The sequence below is a fragment of the Mustela nivalis genome (genome assembly GCF_964662115.1).
Source record: "Mustela nivalis genome assembly, chromosome: 12".
Classification (NCBI taxonomy): domain Eukaryota; kingdom Metazoa; phylum Chordata; class Mammalia; order Carnivora; family Mustelidae; genus Mustela; species Mustela nivalis.
In genome coordinates, this window is record NC_139031.1 from 50,049,317 (window position 1) to 50,074,314 (window position 24,998).

General features: G+C 38.9%; 1 protein-coding gene across 7 annotated transcripts; it reads right to left on the reverse strand.

Annotated features, from left to right (window-relative positions):
* Positions 1 to 265: 265 nt before the first annotated feature.
* On the reverse strand, positions 266 to 24,097 carry NUP42 (nucleoporin 42). Of its 7 annotated transcripts, none has more exons than XM_082693747.1 (7): positions 21,803 to 23,666; positions 19,034 to 19,262; positions 17,267 to 17,361; positions 10,693 to 10,769; positions 9,868 to 9,954; positions 7,007 to 7,091; positions 266 to 1,118 (listed from the first exon to the last, which is right to left on the reverse strand). In XM_082693747.1, the coding sequence occupies exons 1-7, from the start codon at positions 21,912 to 21,914 to the stop codon at positions 553 to 555; spliced, it is 1,251 nt and encodes a 416-aa protein (XP_082549873.1). In that variant the 5' UTR covers positions 21,915 to 23,666; the 3' UTR covers positions 266 to 552. The 7 variants fall into 7 exon arrangements, with proteins under 7 accessions (XP_082549873.1, XP_082549878.1, XP_082549877.1 ...); XM_082693752.1 differs by lacking the exon at positions 21,803 to 23,666 and adding an exon at positions 21,536 to 21,669; XM_082693751.1 differs by lacking the exon at positions 21,803 to 23,666 and adding an exon at positions 21,501 to 21,658.
* Between the last annotated feature and the right edge of the window lie 901 nt (positions 24,098 to 24,998).

The following is a 24,998-nucleotide window of genomic DNA, read 5'->3' on the forward strand; positions in this document are numbered from 1 at the left end:
ATGCAGGGAAAATGCCTTGTTGGTCTGAATAATAAAAAAAAGTTTAAAAACTATTATTTCTCTAAGAGAATTTTCTTTAACATGAAGGATAGTCATGCTACTGATGTTTATTTGATAAGCAAGCTAAATATTTAAGCATTTTTTCCCCTCATGGCTTTAGAAATGATCTCCTTTCTAAAAAATAAACAAATATATATATATATATATATATATATATATATATATTTAAAGTTAAACCTTTAAATGTTAAGACAGTAAAGTGATATAGAATGAGAAAAGCACTTTATTCAGTGCACACTGACAGTTTTTTTCGATTCCATTCATAATTGAATTTTTAAAAAAAACTCTTGCAGAGTACTTTTTATGCTTTACTTAGAAAAAATATTGAATTTCAAGACCCCTAAAGTTATTAATGAAAGCTTATATTCCTTTTAAGTATATATGTACATATATACATATATATGTATATATTTAAATCACTTAAAGCAATTTTATACAAACCACTCAGAACAATTTTAAGAGCTGTTCTTTTCTGTATTTAAAATTGTCCTTTCAAATATTTAGAAGTTCCGTAGGTGGTGGCTTTAAGGGAATTTTTCCTAGAGTAAATTTCTTGGATTGAAATTGCTCCAGTTCTTCTGCTGTGAGTTGATCCTTGGGTGTGAATAATTTGTTATCTGTTGTGGTGCTGCCATTTGAGACTGGGAGAGAGGTAGATATGCTACCGTTTCCAAAGGTGTTGCTAGATGACTTGGAAAAAGCAGTGTGGGAATGTGAACCTAGACTACCAAAACCAGCCACAGAAGTACCACTTCCAAAGGCTGGGGCCCCTGGAGCTCCAAAAGAGCCTGCTGCCATGGAAGTTGGAAATCCTGAAAATCCAGGTGATCCAAAACCAGTGGCTGCAGGACTTTTAAAAGAAAATGAAGCAGCAGATGTGATTGCAGGTTTCCCAAATCCAAATGCTGGAACAGAAGTAGTGATGGCAGAACTGGCAGAGGGTGCAGCTCCAAATGCTGGAGTATTCCCGAACATAGGAGGACTTCCAGAAGGGGCAGAGCTTGGTTTAAAACTAAAATTCTGAGCATTAGCACTGCTGCTGTTATTCACTGGAAAACCTACAAAAATCAGAAAAAGGAAAAAATAACCTATTATAGTAAAGAATGTAACCATATTAACCACCCCTCCTTTTTCTCTTATTTCTGCCATGTTTGAATGTGAGAAGCTTATTGGATAGAAGAAGAAGTGAAAAGAAGAAGCTAGAACAAACCCACTAAACCCTGTTGTCCTATCTTTCTGCTATATCTGACCTCATTTGATCATCCTCACTCATGGGTACAGCTTTGAGAAACCTCTGGGATCAGGAGGTGGACTTTCACTTTGTTTCAACCTCAAATAAATCAGCCACATCCATTATCAAAGAAGTAACTCTTTCCTTAGCTATATTCTTTTAAGCAAATATAGAGTGGTCACTTCATCTCAGTTTCCTCCTGTATAAATGGAGTGATTCTCAAGCCCCTTCCAGCTCTCAACTAAGACAAATCTGATGAAATTGTACTCTAATAATTAACATCTCTAGTTTTTGGCTAAAATTTTTCTGGAGTTGCCATTTTTATTTTTATACTTTTTATGACAGTTCACACTCCTCAGTCCTAATTTGCCTTTTTTGTCTCTAAGAACCACTGTTTACCTCTGTATACTAACTTAAAACAATTTTTCTTTTAAATTAAAAAAAAAGTGATACAATATTGTCACTTGAGACAATATTATACTGTTATGCACTGTGAAAAGAAGGTCCTCAATGTGCTGCTACCATAGCTACTATGTACTCTGATAAAACTTTTGAAAAACCATTGCTAAAATATGCTCTGAAAGCCTGAGCCACAGGGTCTTTCAAAAAATGTGCCCAGTCTGACCCCTATTTCACAAATGATTAATGAGCCAAATTCTCTGAAGCTCCATTATAGAAGGCAGTAGAATCTGCAAGGATGATTTAAAAATCACTTAAAGAGAGGGAGGAAGATGGTGTAGAAGTAGGAGACCTTAGTTTTCTCTGGTCCGTGGAATTCAGCTAGATAGCTAAAAAATCATTCTGAATACCTGTGAACTCAACTGGAGAGCTAAGAAAAACATTGCTGCAATTCTACAAACAGAAAAGTGACCACTTTCTGCAAGGTAGGAGATGCAGAGAGGTGAATCCAAGGTGATGTATCAGAAGATAAATGGCGGTGGGGGGGGTGGTTTGCAAGCTGGCTACCAGAAAGTGATACAGCAGCGGAGCACAAAAATGGGAACTTTTAGAAGTCTGTCTATCCAAGTGAGGGAAATGCCTGCCTGAAAGGTGCTCAGGTGGTGAGGCAGGGCAGAATCCTATGGGGGAGAGTGTGATCTCAGGACTCCAGAGCGCAAAGGCAGAGTTCTCAAGCATCAGAGTGGCAAAGCCAGCTACAAATGGCAAGCTCAGGTGTGGGCTTTCTGCTCCGTGTTGCCATAAACCTCAAATTGTGGCAGGCTGGGCAACTGTTCTCTGAGCAGGGGCCCAGCGAGTGGCAGAACTGTGGTGAGACACCCCCCTCTTTCCCCGTGGGGAGGAGGGGTATGGGTATGAGCTGCAGGAGTCTGCAGGCTTTGGAGACTTGAAACAGAGTTGCATGCCTGAGATAGAAACACTTGGTCACAGGCTGGGTGAGCACAGAGTGCTAAAGGAGACCAGGAAGACAGCTTTTCCCTGAGGCCATACTGAGGAGTGCGGGTTATGAGCTTTTAGCTCTAGGGTTAGAGACTGGGACGCTGCCATTTTCATTCTCATCCTCTAACACAGCACGGAAAGCCTTCAGGGAACAAAAGCTACAAAGAGCAATCTGGAGTGCTTACATTTAGTGCGGCTCCCTGGCAAAGGCAGTGCAATTCTCCCTGAGACAAAGACACCTGAGAATCAGTGCAACAGGCCCCTTTCCCAGAAGATCACCAACATATTCAGCTAAGATCAAGTTTACCAATCACAGAGAACTACAAAACTTCAGCGCTAGGGAAAAGCAGTACATAGAATTCATGTTATTTTTTAATGATTCCTCAGTCTTACTTTTTTTTTTTTAAGGCTTTATTTATTTGAGAGAGAGAGAGAGAAAGCACAAGCAGGGGGAGGGGAAGGCAGAGAGTGAGAGAAAAGCAGGCTCTGCTGAGCAGGGAGCCTGATGTGGGGCTTGATCCCAAGACCCTGGGATCATGACCAGAGCCAAAGGCAGACACTTAACTGAGCCACCCAGGCATCTTACAGTCTTTCCATTTTAACTTTTTTTCTTTTTCCTTTTCAAGCATTTTCTTATTTTATCAACTCTTTTTTAAGACAAGGATGTCATACATCCTGCTTTTTTAAAAGATTTTATTTATTTATGTATTTATTTGTCAGAGAGAGAGAGCGTGAGTGCACACAAGCAGGCAGAGTGGCAGGCAGAGACGGAGAGAGAAGCAGGCTCCCTATGGAGCAAGGAGCCCAATGTGGAACTTGATCCCAGGACTCTGGGATCATGACCTAACCCGAAGGCAGCGGCTTAACCAACTGAGCCACTCAGGCATCCCTTGGGTGAACCTACACTACCCTTATCAACTCTTTCAAGTATTTTTAAATTTTCATTTTTATGGTTATATTCTATCCTTTCATTGTATTTAATTTAATTTTTGTATATACATAAGTTTTTCCTTCTTTACAATTTTGGGATCTAGTTTTCTAACAAACAGACCAAAATATACCCAGGATCTCTTGCATTGCTTTGTTCTGTTCATATGTCTGATTATATTCTCTTTCTCTCTCTCTTTTTTTCTTTTTGGCTTCAGGTCTCTTCTGATTTGTTTACTATATATTTCTCTGGGGTCATTGTTTCTATTTTAGTATTTTGTTCTCTCATTCATTTATTTTTCTATGGACAGAATGACAAGACAGAAAAACTGACTTCAGAAAAGAAAACAAGAGGCAGAACTGACTGCCAGAGACCTAATCAGTATGGATATAAGTAAGATGTCAGAACTAGAGTTCAGAATAACAATTGTAAAGATACTGCTGGGCTTGAAAAAAGCATAGCTGACACCAGAAAGTCCCTTTCTGGAGAAATAAAAGAACGAAAATCTAATTAAGTTGAAATAAAAAAGCTAAAATTAAAAAATGAGCTAAAATTAAAAAATGGAGGCTCTAACTAATAGGATAAATGAGGCAGAAGAGAAAATTAGTGATACAGATGACAAAATGATGGAGAATAAAAAAGCTGAGAAAAAAGAGATATAAACAACCATTGGATCACAAGGTGAGAATTCGGGAGATAAGTGATACCAAAAGTGAAACTGTATTAGAATAATTGGGATCCCAGAAGAAGAGTAGAGAGAGAGGGAAGAAGGTATATTTGAGCAAATTATAGCTGAGAACTTCCCTAACCTGGAGAGGGAAACAGGCATTCAAGTCTAGGAGGCACAGAGAATCCCCCTCAATATCAATAAAAATAAGTCAACACTTCAACTTATAACAGTGAAGCTTGCAAATTTCAGAGACAAAGAGAAAATCCTGAAAGCGACTCAGGACAAGCGGTCCTTAACCTAGGAGGGTAGAAACATTTGAGTGGCAGCAGATATATCCACAGAGACCTCGAGGCCAGAAAGGATTGGCATGATATATTCAGGGTGCTAAATGAGAAAAATATGCAGCCAAGAATACTTTATCCAATAAGGCTGTCATTCAGAAGAGGACAGAAAAGAGCTTCCAGGACAAACAGAAACTAGAAGAATTTGTGATCACTTAACCAGCCCTGTAAGAAATATTAAAGGGGATATTGTAAGTGACGAGAAAGCCCAAAAGTAACAAAAGACCAGAAAGGAGCAGAAACAATATACAGAAACTGACTTTATAGGGAATATAATGGCACTAAATTCATCTTTCAATAGTTACTCTGAATGTAAATGGGCTAAATGCTGCAAAGGACATGTTATTAGATTGGTTAAAAAAGCAAGACACGGGACGCTTGGGTGGCTCAGTTGGTTAAGCCGCTGCTTTCAGCTCAGGTCATGATCCCAGCGACCTGGGATAGAGTCCCGCATCAGGCTCCTTGCTCAGCAGGGAGCCTGCTTCTCTCCGTCTCTGCCTGCCACTCTGCATGGCTTGTGCATACTCTCTCTCCCTGACAAATAAATAAATAAAATCTTTGAAAGTTTTTTTTTTTTTAAAGATTTTATTTATTTATTTGACAGAGATCACAAGTAGGCAGAGAGGCAGGCAGAGAGAGAGAGAGAGAGCAGAGAGCCCAATGTGGGGCTCAATCCCAGGACCCTGGGATCATGACCTGAGCTGAAGGCAAAGGCTTTAACCCACTGAGCCACCCAGGTGCCCCAATAAATAAAATCTTAAAAAAAAAAAGCAAGACACATCCATACGCTGTCTGCAAGAGATTCATTTAAGCCCAAGGACACCTTCAGATTGAAAGGGAGTGGGTGGAAAGCCATTTATCATGCTAAAGGACATCAAAAGACAAATTATATTTTAAACCAAAGAGTGAAATAAGAGATAAGGAAGAACATTATAACATAATTAAAGGGTCTATCTAACAAGAAACCTAAAAATTGTAACTATTTATGCCCCTACCATGGGAGCAGCTATTTATAGATAAACCAGCTAATAACAAAATTAAAGAAACACCTTGATAATAAAATAATAGTAGGGGACTTTAACACCCCCTCACTGCATTGGACAGATAGTCTAAGCAGAAGATTAACAAAGAAATAAGGGCTTTAATTGACACACCAGACTAGATGGACTACAGATATATTCAGAACATTCCATCCCAAAGCAAGAGAATACACATTCTTCTCTAGTGCACATGGAACATTCTCCAGAATAGATCACATCCTAGGTCACAAATCAGGTCTCAACTGGTACCAAAAGACTGGGATCATTCCCTGCATATTTTCAGACCACAGTGCTTTGAAACTGGAACTCAACCACAAGAGGAAAGCTGGAAAGAACTCAAATACATGGAAGCTAAAGAACATCCTATTAAAGAATGAACGGGTCAACTAGGAAACTAAAGAAGAATTTAAAAAATTCATGGAAACAAATGAAAAGGAAAACACAATGGTTCAAAAGCTTTGGGATGCAGCAAAGGCAGTCCTAAAATATACAGCAATATAGGCCTTTCTCAAGAAACAAGAAAGGTCCCAAACAGAGAACCTAACCTTATACCTAAACTAGCTGGAGAAAAAACAGCAAGTAAAGCCTAAACCCAGCAGGAGAAGAGAATCAATAAAGATTAGAGCAGAAATCAATGAAATAGAAACCAAATGAATAGTAAACCAGATCAATGAAACTATGAGCTGGTTCTCTGAGAGAATTAGTAAGATTGATAACCCCCTGGCCAGATTTTCCAAAAAGAAAAAAGAGAAAGGACCTGAATAAATAAAATCATGAATGAAACTGGAGAGATCACAACCTAGAATAATCTATACATTCAACTGAGGGTTCCTGGAGGGGAGGGTGTTGGGGGATGGGGTAATTGGGTGATAGAAATTAAGGAGGGCACGTGATACAACGGGCATTGGATGTTATATGAGACTGATGAATCACTGAACTCTACCTCTGAGACTAATAATACACTATATGTTTGCTTTTTTTTTTAAAGATTTTATTCATTCACTTGACAGATCACAAGTAGGCAGAGAGGTAGGCAGAGAGGCAGGCAGAGACAGAGATGGGGAAGCAGGCCCCCTGCCGAGCAGAGTCCGAAGTGGGGCTCGATCCCAGGACCCTGGGATCATGACCCAAGCCAAGACAACCCACTGAGCCACCCAGGTGCCCCTACACTATATGTTAATTAAATGAATCTAAATTTAAAAATATTAAAAATAAAAATATTTTAAAAATTAAAAAAAATTAAAAGCCACTTAACATACCTTCAGACTTTATGATCTAAAACCTCTAAAATCCCACATTTCTAAAATTAATGAAGTGTTACATTACTTTATCATTTACCTGGTGATCCAAATGTTACTGCATTTGTACTGCCAAATCCAAATGCAGGTGCTGGTTGATTTATTCCATCCTTTACATCTGAGAGCTTTAAAAAAAAAAAAAGTAGGTAAATAATAAAGTAATTAATGAATAATTCTTTTTTAAAAAAAATATTTTATTTATCACAGTAGACAGAGCAGCAGGCAGAGAGAGAGAGGGAGGGAAGCAGGTTCCCTGCTGAGCAGCGAGCCCAATGCGGGATTCGATCCCAGGACCCTGAGATCATGACCTGAGCCGAAGGCAGCAGCTTAACCCACTGAGCCACCCAGGCACCCGATGAATAATTCTGAATTACCTTTCCCATACACTTTATAGGCAAATTCAATTTTTAAAATGTACACTTATAAAATATGTTTAACATAGAAAAATGTCCACAATATGAATATGCACAGAAGAAGATAGACCAATCTCAATGAGATAAGAACAACTGGCTGATGAATTATGGGTGATTTTAATTTTAATTTAAGCTTCTAAAATATTTTCTAAATTTCTTCAATGAATATGTTTGAAAATGAAAAAAAAATTATTAATATTTTTCAGTGTCTATAGGTTAATTATCAAGAAACCCAAGATTTCACATAAAGGGCCTTTAGAGGCTACCCAATCTGCTTACTCTAATTCTTAACCTCAAGCTGATTCATAATTACATTAAAAGCTTACTATTGAACTCTAGTAAATATTTCCTATCGCTGAGAATACTTTTTGTTCTTGCTATTTTCTATACTAGAAATGTTTTTCATCTGTACATAGTGAAATCTTAATCTCCCTTAAAAAATTTATTTATTTATTTATTTATTTATTTATTTATTTGTTTGAGAGAGAAAGCATGAGCTGGGGTGAGTGGTAAAGGGAGGGGGGGATGAAGACTCCCCACTGAGCAGGGAGCCCGATGTGGGGCTTGATCCCAGGACCCTGAGATCATGACCTGTGCCAAAGGAGATGCCCAACTGACTAAGCCACCCAGGTGACCCTTTAATCTCCCTTTTGAGGAACTTTCCCTTACTCCTTACCCCCAAGAATCTTTTCCTGATCAACTCAAACAGATATGATCTCTCTCATTTGGAAGCCTCAATAGCATTGTTCAAAAATCAATTCCACTGAAGTGTAGTTTATAAGCAATAAAGGGCATCTGTCATACATACATATATTTCAGTGAGTTCTGACAAACTTATAGCCATGACAATCAAGATTTAAAATATTTCCATCACCCTTCAAAGATCCCTTGTGTTCCTTCTCAGTCAAGCCTCTCTCAAACCCTAGGTACCATGAACCACTCATCTCCTTCCCATCACTATAAATGAGGTTTGCTTTCTCTTTTCTAAAGATTTATAAAGGGGCACCTGTGTGGCTCAGTCACTGTCTGCCTTTGGCTCAGGTCATGATCCCATAGTCCTGGGATCGAGCCCCGAATTGGGCTCCCTGCTTGGCGGGAAGTCTGCTTCTTCCTCTCTCACTCCCCCAGCTTGTGTTCCCTCTCCTGCTGTCTCTCTCTGTCAAATAAACAAATCTTAAAAAAAAAGAGAGAGAGAGATTTTTAAAAATTTATTTATTTGAGAGAGAGTGAGTAGGAGAGAGGAGAGAGAATGTGAAGCAGACACTGCACTGAGTGCAGAGCCCAACAAGGGGCTAAATCTCACCACCCTGAGATCATGACCTGGGCTGAAATCAAGAGTCAGATGCTTAACTGACTGAGCCACTCAGGTGCTCTGATGAAGTTTGTTTTCTTTAGTTTTTCATATAAATGAAATCACATAGTAGGTACTTTTTTCTTTTTTGGTCTAGCTTCTCTCCCTCAGTTTAATATTCATCAACAGGTAAACAGATAAACATATACATATGCTGGATTAAAAGAACAAAGAATTAACTACTTGGCATAAAGAATAAACTACTGACACATTCTAAGCCCCTTGTGGGTGGACTGTTCAGGACCCTCCTCACCTCTGGAGGGGCCCCTAGAGAGCTGACAAAGGGCAAGGATGTTCTAATCCCAAGGGAAGTTCTGTAGTTCTTTGGACTCAGTTATCTCTTCTACATTAGCAGTGGTGAGCTGGGCCACCTCTCACATAGGGACAGAATACTTACAATATGTCCTACTAAATTTAAATGGCATCATAACAACTAAACAGTGAGGAAATGAGCTCACCCAAAAGTCTGTTTAGGAAGTACATATTTAAGAAAGGGGTGGGTGCTGGAATGGTCACATAGTCATTTATTAAGTTACATAACCACAACTCTTATATCCTTTTCAGAAAGTAGAAGCATAAATCAGCAGGGAAACTGTAAATATCTTATTTCAAAATAAGGTTCCTAAAGAGTTTTTATGGGAATAAAACATCATAACTTTAGTGATAGAGAATGAATATGCTACAGTCGGGACCATGTATCTTTGGAGACAAGTGGGTATGTATCTACTAAAGGCATTTCTATATAAGTTAGGGAACATATGGTGAGTGTTTTTCAGTCATAAAAGTATACATTAGTCTAAATGTATATTCATATCATTTTTCAGAGCAATTTCTTTGTAAATGCTGATAATGTTACATACTTAAATTTATATATTTTCAAAACTAGACCACCAAAGTAAAAAACTTTACCCTAAAAATAGTTTTAGGAAAGCAAAGTTATCTGTGCTTTTCTGACTAAGGAACAGAGAGAAAGCAATTCCAGGACTGTGACTTTAAATGATGATACAGTCTTGAGAATGTGTGTGTATCATAATTCCTGACAGAGAATTTTAGTTTTGCTTTCCAAATTCAAAGTGAAATTCTCTGCAAAAAAGCAACAGATAAGATACTTCCAGTAGAAAACTCTCCACTACTCACCAAGGCTATGTTAGTTGATGTATTTAGGCTCTTCAGTTCATTTATTCTATTTCTCCATTGATTTATTAACTGTTGGAGGGAATTTAGCTGAAGAGAGAAGACAGAAAAATAATGAGTCAATTTTGAGTGTTTTAACTTTGTTTCTCCAACAACTTCATGTCTTTACTTGCCAAAATCACAAAAAGTTTATAAAACATTTTTATGGCAAATTGTACTATTTGCCTAAGATATTCCAGCTATAGTTCCCTCCCTGTTCTCCAACTCCCGATGTCCCCTGGTTCAGACTCTCAAGTATGTGGCAGCACACAGAGAGTTATATCTGGATGGGAGGCAAACATGGGTACTAGTAGAAATGCTTGATCATGAGCGTAAACAACACAAAATACAGTTTATGTCATTTACTTCAGCACCAAACTTACTTAAGCCCAGCTTTTTTATTTTTTGACAACTGATACACGAGAATGTTAATATGACAGACGGTGTCTTTTTTTCACTTTGTTTTTCTAGCATTCATCATGGTGTTTGCACCTAAGAGACGCTCCATAAATGTCAAATGATGAAAGGGTCTGACTTCTAGGAATAACCGCTATTATTTCTAATAAAAATAGTGACATTCCTAGTTATATAGCCAAAATATATTATTACCATGTTAGATAACCAACCAATTTCAAAGAAAGTAATTTAGAAAATACAAATAGCCTTGTCTTGAGAAAAATTCTAGACTTCATTCACTTTGCCAACATATAAGCAAGCCACTACAAACAGAGAAGACAGTAATTAACAGCTAATCTGGTATCAAGGTAGATGAATAGGAAACAAACTTACATAACTCTGTAAGTTATTGCTGGTTAAGAAGTTATGGTATTCAAGCCTCAACTCCTCTGGTGAAATGTCTGTAAAACCTGAAGTGAGGAATCAATTGCAATCTTTAAAATAAATAACAATACTTTTAATATTATAGTAAAGCTAGAAGTTCAAGACAAGAAAATATGCTGATGCTGATCACAAGGAAATTTTTATAATCAAAAGGAAAAATTTCAAAGCCTATATTCTAATGTTGAACAAAATATAAAATTAAAATAAAATACAATTGGATATCTGATTTTCAAAGGGAGAAATTTTCTAAAGATAAATGGGATGGAAGGAATAACAAAGAAAAGAAAGAGTTGACCACATACACATTCAAACTTCTGTCTAAAAAATATTCTGCATGCCAGAAACTATAAGCAAAACTAAAAGGCAAATGGTAAACTAAGAAAACCATGACTGTAATATATATGACTGGAGAAGAGCTAATGTCAATGTATAAATAGTACTTAAAAACCAATAAGAAAAATAAGTTAATATGGGCAAATAAACACCCAACTCATAAAAAATTCAAATAGCCAGTAAATAAGTAAAATAAAAAAGTTGATTTAAAAATACAACTAAAGGGGCGCCTGGGTGGCTTAGTGGGTTGGGCCGCTGCCTTCGGCTCGGGTCATGATCTCAGGGTCCTGGGATCGAGTCCCGCATCGGGCTCTCTGCTCGGCGGGGAGCCTGCTTCCCTCTCTCTCTCTCTCTGCCTGCCTCTCCATCTACTTGTGATTTCTCTCTGTCAAATAAATAAATAAAAAAATCTTTAAAAAAAAATACAACTAAAAATAGAGACAAAATGCTTTACTTAATGGAAAAAATTAAAAATGGATGGTATTTACTATTATTAAGGATGTGGTAAAATGGATAGTCTCCTAAATTTCTTTTAAGGGAAATAAAAAGGTGTTTTTCTGGGAGAAAAATTTTAAATAAGCATCAAATGTCTTAAATATGTTTACACCTTCTGTCCTTAATAGAATTTCTAGGATTTAACCTGAGGTAATAATTAGATATACAAACAAAAAGTTTAATGTATGAAGATGTTCATTCTAGTATTTTTAGTAGTAGAGACAAACTGAAAACAACAAAGTAGAATACAAAACTAGATTATGATCCTAATTTTATATATTTATATGTATACAGGAAATATGGTTGTGTGTGTATATTTTGAAAGAAAAGACTCAAAAATGCTATAGTTATCTCTATGAAATCAGGTAATCTTTATTTTGTTTACATATTTCTGTATTTTTCAAGTCTTTTATGGCACCAGCCATAAATTTATAATTAGGAAAACTTCTAAAGAAAGTTCAGGATGTTTTCTACAGAGAATTACTCATATCCCACATATCATTAATTCCACAAACCCCTATACCCCAGAATAAAGAAAAGACTAAACGTTCAAATTAGAACATTGGATTCTTTTTTTTTTTAAGATTTTATTTATTTATTTGACAGATCATTAAGTCGCCAGAGCAGCAGGCAGAGAGAGAGGGAAGCAGGCTTCCTGCTGAGCAGAGAGCCTGATGTGGGGCTTGATCCCAAGATCCCGAGACCATGACCCTCTGAGCCGAAGGCAGAGGCATAACCCACTGAACCACCCAGGTGCCCCCAAAACCTTGGATTCTTCTAACAATTTATCTTTATACCATCTTGATTAACTGTTCAGGCCAAAAAACCTAGGAATCCCCTTGCATTTCTCATTCTTCACATCTAATTAATCAGCATCCTGCCAGTTCTCTCCGAAACGGAACATGGATTTGACCAATTCTGTCTCCACCGCTAGTAATGATAATTCAGTCAGTCAAAAGCATTTGTCTCCTAACTCATCTCCTTGCCTTTATATTGCTTTCCACCCCCGACCACTCCCTACACACCATTTCTTTTCATACAACAGTCCAAGTAAGTTTTTTCTAATCAGATCATGTCCTTCTCCCACTTAAAGCTCCACATGGCTACCTAGAACAATTAGGCCTAATATGACGGGGCTCCTGGCTGACTCCATGGCCTGTGTCCTATAACTCTTTACTTTATTCACTCTCCTCCAGTTGTTCAGGCCTCACTAGTCCTCAAACTTGCCAACCTTGTTCCTACAAGGGCCTAAGCACTAGTTGTTCCCGTTGCCAAGAATGTTTTCCCCAAATAATTCCCCTAAGTGACAACCTTCTTTTCACTTAGGACTCATCTTCAATACTGTCCCCTAAGAAAGGATAAACACTTTAGCTAAAGGAATGCTGTCCCTCAAGTCACTTTTTCCTCCTTCCAGCTGTTCCTCCTCTGAGCCCCACAGGACACAGAAAATTATGTATTTTCTCAATTCTCTCAAGGGTGATACAAAAATAATATCATTTTAGATGCACAGGAAAAGTTAATTCATTATAATTGATGTCTAAGGACAGCAGTTGGGTGCCTGGGTGGCTCAGTAGGTTAAATGTCTGCTTTCAGCTCAGGTCATGATCCTAGGGTCCTGGGATGGAATCCTGCATCGGGCTCCCTACTCATGCATCTCCCTCTATGCCTCCCCACTGCTTGTGATCTCTCTCTCTGTCAAATAAATAAAATCTTAAAAAAAAAAAAAAAATCCAGGACAGTAGTTCACCACCTTCCTAGTCTCATGACCCAAATATATTCTTAAAAATCATTAAAAAACCCCCAAAAGCTTTTGCATATATAGGTTATACATATCAATAATGACCATATTTAAAATGAAAAATAAGAAATACAGAACATATTAAATCATATAAAAATAAGAAACCAGGGGCGCCTTGGTGGTACGTCGGTTGAGCATTCAACTCTTCATTTCGCCTCAGGTCATGATCTCAGGGTCATGGGATTGAGCCCTGTGTTGGGCTTCATGTTCACCTTGGAGTCGACTTGAGATTCTCTCTCTCTTCCCCTCTTCCCCTGCCTGCACTCTCTCTCTCAAATAAGTAAATACATCTTTAAAAAAAGGGGGGGGCACCTGGGTGGCTCAGTGGGTTAAAGCCTCTGTCTTCGGCTCAGGTCATGATCTCAGGGTCCTGGGATCGAGTCCCACATCGGGCTCTCTGCTCAGCAGGGAGCCTGCTTCCCTTCCTCTCTCCCTGCCTGCCTCTCTGCCTATTTGTGATCTCTGTCTGTCAAATAAATAAATAAACCTTTAAAAAAAAAAAAAAAAAGGGAACCAACTACATATCAACATAAATGAAAAGAATAATTTTCAAAGCAAAAAATAAAAATTTAGTGAAATGAGCAGGCTTGTCTTATGTTTGCCAATTTTTAAATATACCGTAATTTTAAAATATTTTATTGCTAAGAAATGGTAACCCTCTTCAGAACTTGCAGTGGGTCATCAGCTTTTTGCAGATGGAGGGTCTGTTTGTAAATTATTTTAACATTTGACTTTAATAGAAGACTGCTGGATTATTCTTTTTTTTTTTTTTAAATATTTTATTTATTTGACACACAGAGAGAAATCACAAGTAGGCAGAGAGAGGGGAGAAAGCAGGTTCCCTGCGGAGCAGAGAGCCCGACGTGGGGCTCGATCCCAGGACCCTGGGATCATGACCTGAGCTGAAAGCAGAGGCTTTAACCCACTGAGCCACCCAGGTGCCCCTGCTAGATTATTCTGCTTCTACATTCAATCTGTTGCCTAGTTGAAGTATATGAAGAAAGTTTGTTCTAATACAGATAAGTAGTTGGAAATGGAGGACTTAAATAGCTTTTTCAGGTAATTATGGACATTCTTTTTTGACACTACCTCAAAACTTGAGAGGTTATAGTTTCTTAAAGGTTAGCTATAATGCAAACTCAAACCATATTCATTAACTTTTTGTACTACTATATTAAATCCAATGGTTTATCTTGCGCTTAGAATGGATTTTTCAGCCATGCATAATTTTCACTTGAAAGCCTGAATTTTGTCACTGGCAATAAACAGTCATTTTTTGGTACGCCTGGGTGGCTCAGTTGGTTAAGTGCCTGCCTTTGGCTCAGGTCATGACCCCAGAGTCCTGGGATCCCACATTGGGCTCCTTGCTCAGCAGGGAGCCTGCTTCTCCCTCTGCCTGCTCTGCCTGTTCTGCCTGTTGTTCTCCGTGCTTTTGCCCTCTTTGACAAATAAATATATAAAAAAATCTTAAAAAAAAAAAAATGATTGGGGCGCCTGGGTGGCTCAGTGGGTTAAACCTCTGCCTTCGGCTCAGGTCATGATCTCAGGGTCCTGGGATAGAGCCCCGCATCAGGCTCTCTGCTCAGAAGAGAGCCTGCTCCGCCCCCCCCCCTGCCTGCCTCTCTGCCTACTTGTGATCTATCTCTGTCAAATAAGTAAATAAAATCTTTAAAAATTAAAAAAAAAAGGCTAAAAAATAGACATTTTTTTTCTTTGAGGTGATAGGCTTACTTCATTAGTTTTTTAAGAAAATGTTGCCAAATACCAAAGTCTAGGTAACGAGAGTTATCAGTCATTCTTTCAAGTAAATATTGTCTGTGAAAAAAGTGGCTAGTTGAGCTCACAACTCAAATGATAACCTTAGTGCTTTTCCTCAAGACAACTATCATATCCGAGTATGTGGCAGAAGCACTTGTGTGCTTCCCATTTTGTCACACAGATTAAAAAAGGTGTGCACTCAAGGGTCAAGATTAATAAAATCAACATTTTTACTTCTTTATCAGAAATTTTAAGAGAAAAAAGGCATTGTTTTTTTTTTTTTAACAGTGGTGCCTGGCTGGCTCAGTCAGAGGAGCATGTGACTCTTGATTCAGGGTTGTGAATTTGAGCGTTGGTGGCATAGTGGTGAGCATAGCTGCCTTTCAAAGTTGTGAATTTGAGCCCCACACTAGTTGTAGAGATTACTTAAGTAAACAAAACTTTAAAAAAAATGGTTTTGGGGGTGCCTGGGTGGCTCAATGGGTTAAGCCTCTGCCTTCCACTCGGGTCGTGATCTCAGGGTTCTGGGATCGAGTCCCGCATTGGGCTCTCTGCTTGGCGGGGAGCCTTCTTCCTCCTCTCTTTCTTTCTCTCTCTCTCTCTGCTTGCCTCTCTGCCTACTTATGATCTCTCTGTGTCAAATAAATAAAACTTAAAAAAAAAAATTTAAAAAATTGGTTTTGTATTGACTACTATAGTCTGCTAGTACAGTAAGTTGCGTTTTACCCATCAATGTTTTTGTACCAATAGTGCAAATGTCAACAGAGTCAAAATGGCAATTAACGTCTTAGTACTATTATGAAAATTGAATTTTGAGCCTTTAGAATGCTCTCAGGAATAGGGTTGCCAGACTTAGCAAATAATAATACAGGATACCCAGTTAAATTTGAATTTCAAATATATAACAAATACCTTTTTAGTATAAGTATGTCCCAAATATCACATGGAATATTCAGATACTAAAAATATTATTTTTTAGGGGAGACTGGGTGGTTTAGTTGGTTAAGTTGGCTTCAGTTCAGGTGTTGACCTCACGGGTTGTGGGATCAAGCCTGGTGTTGGGTTCCCCACTCAGCAGGGAGTTTGCTCCCCTCTTGCTTTCTTTCCCTCTGCCCCTCCCTTGGCTTGTGCACTCTCTCTCTCTGTAATAGATAAATAAATCTTACCAAAATTAAAGAATAGAAAAGAAAACACTAGTGAAATTATCGTATTTATTTATATTACTTATTGTCTCCTTCCTTCAAGAATATAAGCTCTGTAAGGGAGGGACCTTGTCTGTCTTGCTTATCACTATCTTAGAGCTAAGAATAGGGCCTAGCACAAAAGAAATTCTGTAAGTATTTTCTTGAATGACTGAGTGAATAAATAACTAAGGACTGATGTGATACCAATGCTCATAGGGAAATGAGCTGAGAGAGAGCAGGGATCCCAGAGTTCTGAGAGATCGCAAAGGCTCTCATCTGCTAGATACTTGCTGGTTACTCTGTAGGGCAGATGCCCAGGACCACCCAAGAGGGATTAGAAAAGTGTGGTGCTCTAGGTTTCAGCTCAGAAAGGGCTTAGGGACTATGAAACAAAGAAAACAAGGGAAAAAGGGCGTTCTAAACAAATGCTATCCCTGTAGTCCAGTTGAAGTTCTTTACCTTCAAACATTATCTCCAGGACAGGTCTCAACATGCTTTATGAAAAATAGCTATCTTTAGAAGAAAATATAGGGAAGAAAGGGAGAACAGCATCAGGCAGCCACAGCCTTAATGACAGGTAAGATGTGAATCTTCAGGTCACTGCAGGCAGCTAAGAGATTTTGAAGTTGTACCCAAAGGTAAACAAGAAAGCAGAGATTCTTCGGGGGCTTACAGAACTGGAATTGTGGTGGGTACTGATTTCAGTATTTTCTCATGAGAACTATGTATCTTAAATGAACTGTATCTTAAAAAAAAAAAAAAAAAAGAACAGAACTGTATCTTCTAGTCCTTATTTCTGAATTGCGAAGTTCTGCCAGAATACTGGAATACTTGAAACAATGTCCAAACTTTCTTAACTGTAGCTAAGTTTGTAGTTAGTTTACTTGGCATGCTCTTGGTTTTAGAAAATAAGAGTTGTAAAACATATTTTAAAAAAGTACAATTTCTCAATTACCTGAAATATTAGGTTTCTTTTTCATTGGTGAATAAACAGAAAACATCCACTGCCCTGATGATTCCCAAATTTCCATATCTTTTATAATTCCTTCCCTGGGGAAAAAAAAAAAAGCAAAGGATCTTTTTCATCTGCTTGTTAAAATTTATTGTTTATAATTTTCAATGACTGAAATTCTAAATTGTAGTAAATATGTAATTTCAGGTTAAAAAAGAAAAGATTTTATTTATTTTTAGAGAGAGCAGGAGAGAGTACACATGCAAAGGGGGCTGTAGAGGAAGAGGAAGAAGCAGATTCCCCGTTGAGGGTGGAGTCTGACACAGGGCTCAATCTCAGGACTCTGAGATCACCACCTGAGCTGAAATCAAGAGTCAGATGCTTAACTGACTGAGCCACCCAGGTGCCCCTAGATTTTTTCCATTGTATTTTCTGAAGACTATTCTTTAGAGCAGAATTTATGAACTAAGAACTATATTTAATGATTTTAAGTATTATAATATTAAATAAGTTCATGGTTTTGGTTTTCCAGTTAATTGAACCATTAAGCAATAGATCTGGTAAATGAGAACTATCAAACTACACATATTTTAAAGAACTAAAATATACAATACTAATTTTAATCTTTCTTCATTCATTATCGTAAACATCAATAACAAAGAGCCACGTATTGCATGGAGCACTGTGTGTGGCGCATAAACAATGAATTTTGGAACACTGAAAAAAAAAAAAAAAGAACCACGTAATATAGAACCATAAAATTTTAAAAGTGGGTAGCACTTTAGGATCATTTTGTCTAATTCTCATATTTTGCAAAAAGGGACAACAGACCCACACCCATATAGTTAATTTATTGGCAAAGTGATGGGTAGATTCAACTCTAAATTAAATGTTTCCCTCCACCATCAAGAATGTTACAATTAATAAAATGAGAGATACCACAGAGATAACTGTACTAAATTCAGGATTTTTACAACATCAAATACAGGAAGGTGGGCTTTGTTTGCTCTTTTACCTATTTTAAAAAAAATCAATTGTATATGATATATGGATCAAAATGTTTAATACTCATTCTAATTTATTATGAGAAATAAAAGACTAATGAATATATTTAAGTACTGTCCTGGGAGCTGAAGCAACAGTTACAGAATGCCAGGGACTATTTTGGCACAAGTCACACATTCTACTATGATCAGGAAATAATAGGGAATCTACTCTACAGTAATGAAGGAAATCAAATGAAACCAGTTTCAACGGGGAAGTGGAAGTAAAAGTTTAGGAAAAATATACCAGATGCCGTAAGTGACCACCAAGAGTACAAGTGACCACCAAGAGTGCTTTAAATTACCTCATGCTTTGTAAAGAACTAATAATATACAACAAACTCAAGCAAAACTACCTTAGAAAGATATTCACAATATACTGTTATCAATAGAAAAATGGAAAAAGCATAATTAGCTCTGAATAGTCATTACGCTGGTATGGAAAGGGGACATATTTTTAAGGGTAAATACTATGACATATGCAAAATAGTAGTTATCTCTAAGTGATAGGATTGTGGGTGCTTTTTCTTCTTTTTGCTTATTCTGACTTTTTTAATGATTTTTTTTTGAAGATTTTATTTATTTATTTGACAGAGATCACAAGTAGGCAGAGAGGCAGGCAGAGAGAGTGCTCCAATATTACTTCTTTTTAAAGAAAATATTGTAGGTACTTTTGAAAAAAAAAATAAGCAAATGGGTAGTAATTTCTCTGAAGGCTACCACTTACAGAAGTTTCTTTTCATCTTTCTGCCCATCAGGGCTGGGTGAAGCAAATGGGTTCTGGGACACTCCAAACCCTCTGTTCCTGCTAGTTGAAGCTCCAGAATTGAAGGAACTAAAAGATGGCTTTTCTTGATCTCTGCTGCCCCCCCATGGTGTTGATTTGGAGAAGCTGGATGGCTGGATAACGCTGGAGTATCTTTGGCTGGTGGTATTCCATCCACGTCTGTTATTACCTGAAAATAAAGAATAAAACAATTTTATTGGCAATACCTCTTTTAAACCTCTAAAATTTTCATTAATATTATCTTACTATGGGCAGACATTATACAAAGATTCAACAAGCACCACACTGCCACTCATTTTAAATCAGAAAACTCTTCATTTTTGACTTACATATAGTTACTTGTAAACAACAAATCATGTAATGGTCTAATGGCATATTTTGTTTAACACGATTGAGAGAAGTGCAAACCCTGAGGAAAATAATGATATATTAGTAAGTTCAGCTGATATAAGCTTATTAAGTAAATAATTGCTTGATAGTAGATTTAGGATGTATCCTAAATCATAAACTCCTTCAGGATAAAAAGCTGTCTAATCATTCTTTGCTCTCTTACAGTGCCCTATAGAGCAGTAACATCGGAAAATGGACAATGTATTAAAGAGTTTGTTGAATATGAAAAATTAGATTCTACCCTCTATCCTTGAACAGATGCTTAAATCTACTTGACTCAGTCCTCCCTCTGGGGAAATAACATCTACCCACCTATCTTTCCCAGGGAGATTATTTACATGTGAATAAAATGCATTCAGTTTTATTATCAGCAGATTCTAATATTTCATAATTATCACAACGAAGCAACAGGACTCTCTTCCCTTGTCTCTGTATTTTAAAAAATTGTGGGGCACCTGGGCTGCTCAGGTGGGTTAAGCACCTGCCTTTGGCTCAGGTCCTGATCCCAGGGTCCTGGGATTGAACCCACATCAGGCTTCCTCTGCCTGCCACGCCCCCTGCTTGTGCTCTCTCTCTGTCAAATAAATAAATAAAATCTTAAACTACCTCATTTACTCAGCACTTCCTAGTTGGAACCAAGATAATTTGCTTTGTTTCTGACTGAATTAAGAGATATGCCATGAAATATATTAAAAACTGGAATGATGAGAGATATATTCCTTCATGAAAATTCATCTCCCAACTCTAAAACTACCTAATAAAACCAAAGAAAAAAAAGAACAGATTGCTGGGCCAGACCCCTCATTTAAGTGTTAATGGTATTTTATTTTTCTGAAGTTCCAAATTCGTTGGGGGATGACACAACTAAAGAAGTTCATTCTTTCTTTTGTATATAGCTTTTGGTCTTCATTTATTAATTACAAAAGCATTCATTTCTGGGAGATAAATACTGGTTACTTGTTGAGTTTTTTTTATATTTTCTCCATCCATCAACCTATTAAATATTTGCTTTCTAATTACTACATCTATCGTGAATCTCCACAGAACGTCAAATATTAAGTCACATTTTCCAAGGAAATACGTTCCCAAGTATCAGACCCCGAGTCCTAATTTTTGGCTTGGAATATTTCACAAGACTAATTGTGGGTGATGCAAAAGGCCTGGGTTCAAGAGGAGCGATCAGACGTGAAACCACTATGCAACACAAATTAAAGATGAGACGAACAGTCCTAAGAGAGGGAAGGGAAGGAAAGTTACAGAAGGGGGTCAGCATCTTGTGATACTTTTAAGGACTAAGTTCCAATCCTAAGAAAATAAAAACCTACTTATTCATCTGACCTTTAAAACCTTGCTTTGCGTGGTTTCATGTCTGATCCCTCCTCTCCTGGAACGCCGTCCTTTCACCTCATCCACAATTGGCTTAAATATTCCTAAAACGTTGACAATGACTTAGACCCAGGGAGTAGGGTAACGCGGTCCTCCACCCCCCTTCTCTCATACCTCAGAGTCCTTCTTCTTCTTTTTTAAAAATTTTATTTATTTATTTGACACACAGAGACCACAGGTAGGCAGAGAGAGGAAGGGAAGCAGGCCCCCTGCTGAGCAGAGAGTCCGATGCGGGGCTCGATCCCAGGACCTCGAGATCACGACCTGAGCCAAAGGCAGAGGCTTAACCCACTGACCACCCGGGCGCCCCTACCTCAGAGTTCTTTACTGGGCAACTTCCAGTTTCACCTCCAACGTTACGAGCACATACACTCGCCTAGGGTAGAGTTTTGCAGCTATTAGACTGTTCGAAGGAGTTTGCGACTTCCCCAACGTTCAGCATCCAGGCTGTGACCCCAACGGCTAGCCTCTCTCAAAAAATAAAAAATTCAGTAAAAAGTATATCTAGGGTGTCAAGGGAGACAAAAGAACCAGTACGCAGAAGGGTAGGAAAGCAAGGAGGCGTCTGGGTCGACCTACACCCATTCTCCGGACCATCACCACGCACAGACACGAGAGTTTTGACACGTACTTCCGACCTAAAAACTCATGGTTTCGCATTCGTACCAAAGGCCGAGTCCCGGTCTTCATCCCCTCAACTACAACCAGCCGAATCCCCACACAGCGCAGAGGAGCACCGGAGAAAACCGGGGCCGGGCCTGTGGGCGGGACCGAAAAGGGGACGACGCCAGCACGTCATCGTCACCTGACTGGTGCGCCGCCGCGCTACGCCGAGCGACGGGCCCCACGACGGACGCCCGTTCTCAGCCCCACGGCCCTGGCTCCAGGCCTTCCCCCGCTCCACCGGCGGCGGAGGATGGAGGGGCACGTCACCTGAGGGCTGCTGCTGCCGTCCTCCGCCCGCACCCCCGGCGCCGGGATGTTCGTTCCAGCACCGGTCTCCAAAGCGGCACCGGCCTTGAAGGAAGAACTGACAAATGGTCATAGCCGACGGCGTCGCCTACGGAACGGTCTTCAGTCAGCACCCTCAGCGGACGGAGAGCCCAAAGCAACCGAAGGTCCCTCCCTGCTACCGTGACGTCATCTTCTCGCGTCCCCACCTCCCCCCTTCTCTGGTCCTGCCCTGCGGTGAGAGGCGTAGGTCCTACCCAATAGGATTTGAGAAGAGCGGGCGGCCCCCCGCTCACTGAGTTGGGCTTGGGAGAGCGGAAAGCTTGAATGGTTAACGTGGGGGAAGAGGCGCGTTTGCGCGTGGTGCAGAGCCTCGGACTGCAAGGAAAGCTTGAGGTTCCGAAATAAGAGGAGAGCAGGTTAAGGAAATTTAGATTTTCAGCACAGCCACGGAGGGTTCGAGAGACCGAGTTGTAATTTGCATTTGTACTGTTGAGAAAGGGAAAATCCGCGCAGCCATTCATCAGGTGGAAAACCGATATAGCCACTTATAAGGTAAACAGGAAACAGTGTTTCCTTCAAGGACAGACTGCAACTGAAAAGTATCATAACCCCATCTTTGGATAAACACTACATTCTTACACTCTGAGAAAGCTAGTTCTTTCAAGTCCGCGTACGCGCCGCTGTTTGAAATTGTATCAGTAAGAATGAAACATCCCACTCTTGCCTGGAGGAGCTGAGACTCTTGGACACAGAGAAGCAGCATCATTTCTGTCCAGGTGCCCAGCTTCCGATAAGGCGTTCCTGAAAAAAGCATTCCTATTTTTCTTAACTTTGTAGTTTCCAGGAGGCCTGGGTGGCTCAGTCGGTTGCCGGCTGCCTTCTGCTCAGGTCATGATCCCAGGCTGCTGGCATGAGTCCCGGGTTGAGCTCCTTGCTGGGTAGGGAGCATGTTTCCCTCTGCTTGCTATGCCTGCTGCTTGCTTCCACTGCTTGTGCGCGCTCTCTCTCTGACAAATAAATAAAATCTTAAAAAGAAAAAAAAAAAACTGTAGTTTCCAAGGAAACGTGATCCCACATCCACTGCTCAGTCCAGATCTGATGTTGATGCCTTTACACAGAGCTCTGCTTTGCTTTGAGCTTGTATAATCTTACCTAAAATCCACCTAGTCCGCAAATCTTACAGTTGTCTTTTCCTTCGTAGGGTGAGACACCCCTACCGTTCCTCTGGTTTGCGGTCTCCTTGGTTGCCAGGAGGCAAAAAAATATGACTTGGTTGGATTATAGATTTATCCCTGGTGTTTTAAGATGATTGGCCATTGTTCTTGTTCCCATCTTTGGATTTTGAATACAGTGGAAGCTACAAAAGCACTGGGAATAACTGCTACAATGTAGTTTAAAGTTTTAAGTAATCTCTATGCCCAAGTTTATTTAAACCTAGTTTATTTAAAAAAAAAATTCAAGTGGGGCCCCTGGCTGGCTCAGGCAGTAGACCATGCAACTCGTGATCTCAGGGTTGTGAGTTCAAGCCCCACACTGAATGTAGAGCTTACTTAAAAAAAAAAAAAAAATCAATTTACTTATTTTGAAATGTATTGAAGATTTACAAATACCGTATAAGAGATGTATTGCAGACCTGATACCCCATCACCCGAATACTTTATTTCCTATAAAGACATTCTCCCACATAACCACAGTACAATCACCAAAATCAGGATGTTAGTATTGATGAATAACTATCTAATCCTTAGATTCTGTTCATGTTTTGCCAAATGTCCCAATGTCTTTAAAAGAAAAAGATCCAGTTGTCTTATTGTCTTATTCATATCTATTTTTTCTTCCTTTATTTAGCCTTACTTGTATTTCTTTAGTCTTCTTCATCCTGGAACATTTCCTCAGTCTTTCCTTGACTTTCAAGACCTTAAAACTATTAGAGATTACAGCTAGTTACTTTGTAGAAGTTCCTCAATGCAGATTTATCTGCTATTTTCTTGTGATTGGATTCAGATTAAGCATCTTTGGCAGGATTATCACATACATGATGTCATGGTCTTTACATTGCATCTCTCAGGTTGTGCACAATTTCAGTTTGTCCCATTACCTGAGGTGTTTACTTTGATCACTTGGTTAAGATGGTGTCTGCTGAGCTACTACAATGACTTTTTGTCTTTGTTATTAATAAGGATTTTGTAAGGAGATACTTTGAAAGTATAAATGTGCCATTCCTCCCCAAGCTTTTTGGTTCTTTCATTTATTTATTCCTATCACTATGGCCTCCAATTTTCCAATTTTATTCAGTGGGTTATAATCTATTACTGTCATTATTTTGAGGTTCAAATCATCCTCAATTTGGCCAGTGAGAGACCTCTAATCTTTGTTTTTGACACACCCCATTAATTCTTTGAACACTTCCTTTACTCCTTGGCCCAAAAGATGCTCCAGGCTCAATCTTATACTTTCCCTGATCTAGTTCTAGAATCAGCCATTTTCTTCCAGCAGTCCTGGGTCTTTCAATGGTACTTAGAGGCCAAGATCTGAGCTTCAAATTTTCTCATTGTTATTGTGAGGTCTTTTCTCCCAAGCCCTTTTGTGGGCATTGCTAGGAAATATATACCATAGGCATACGTTTACATCAATACATATCTCTGTGTATGTATTAGAAACTATGAGTTTATACTGATAACCTCGTTTAATCCCAAGATTACAGAATTTCTTTTATTTTCTTCCTGTATTTCTAACTTCTACCTTTGATAGTGAGAAACTTGGTTCTCACTATCCATACTTATTTTGAGCAATTCCCTTGTATTAGCCAGTTTCACCTTGTGGCCATTGACTTTCTTGTCTATGCAAAGACCAACATGTGTAAGGACTCTGCTGGGATCAAAGACCTTTAATGCCAGTGGTGGCTGAAGCTTAAATGAGAATGGACATGGCGCTGTGTGAAGGTGGAAAGGTAGGCAAGGCCAGATCTCAGTTGAGATCATCTAGGTGAGTGCTCATGAGACAGTGGGAGACAATGGGAGCCTAGGGCTAAGGAATGCAGAATTCAGTAGTAGATCAATTAGGGCTGGGTTGGTGGAAATCAAGAGTGAGGTCACAGAAAGGAAACTTCTAATCTCAAGATGGCAAAGTAAAAATAGTTCTGCCTCCCTTTCCTCTTGAAAAATCATCTCAAAGT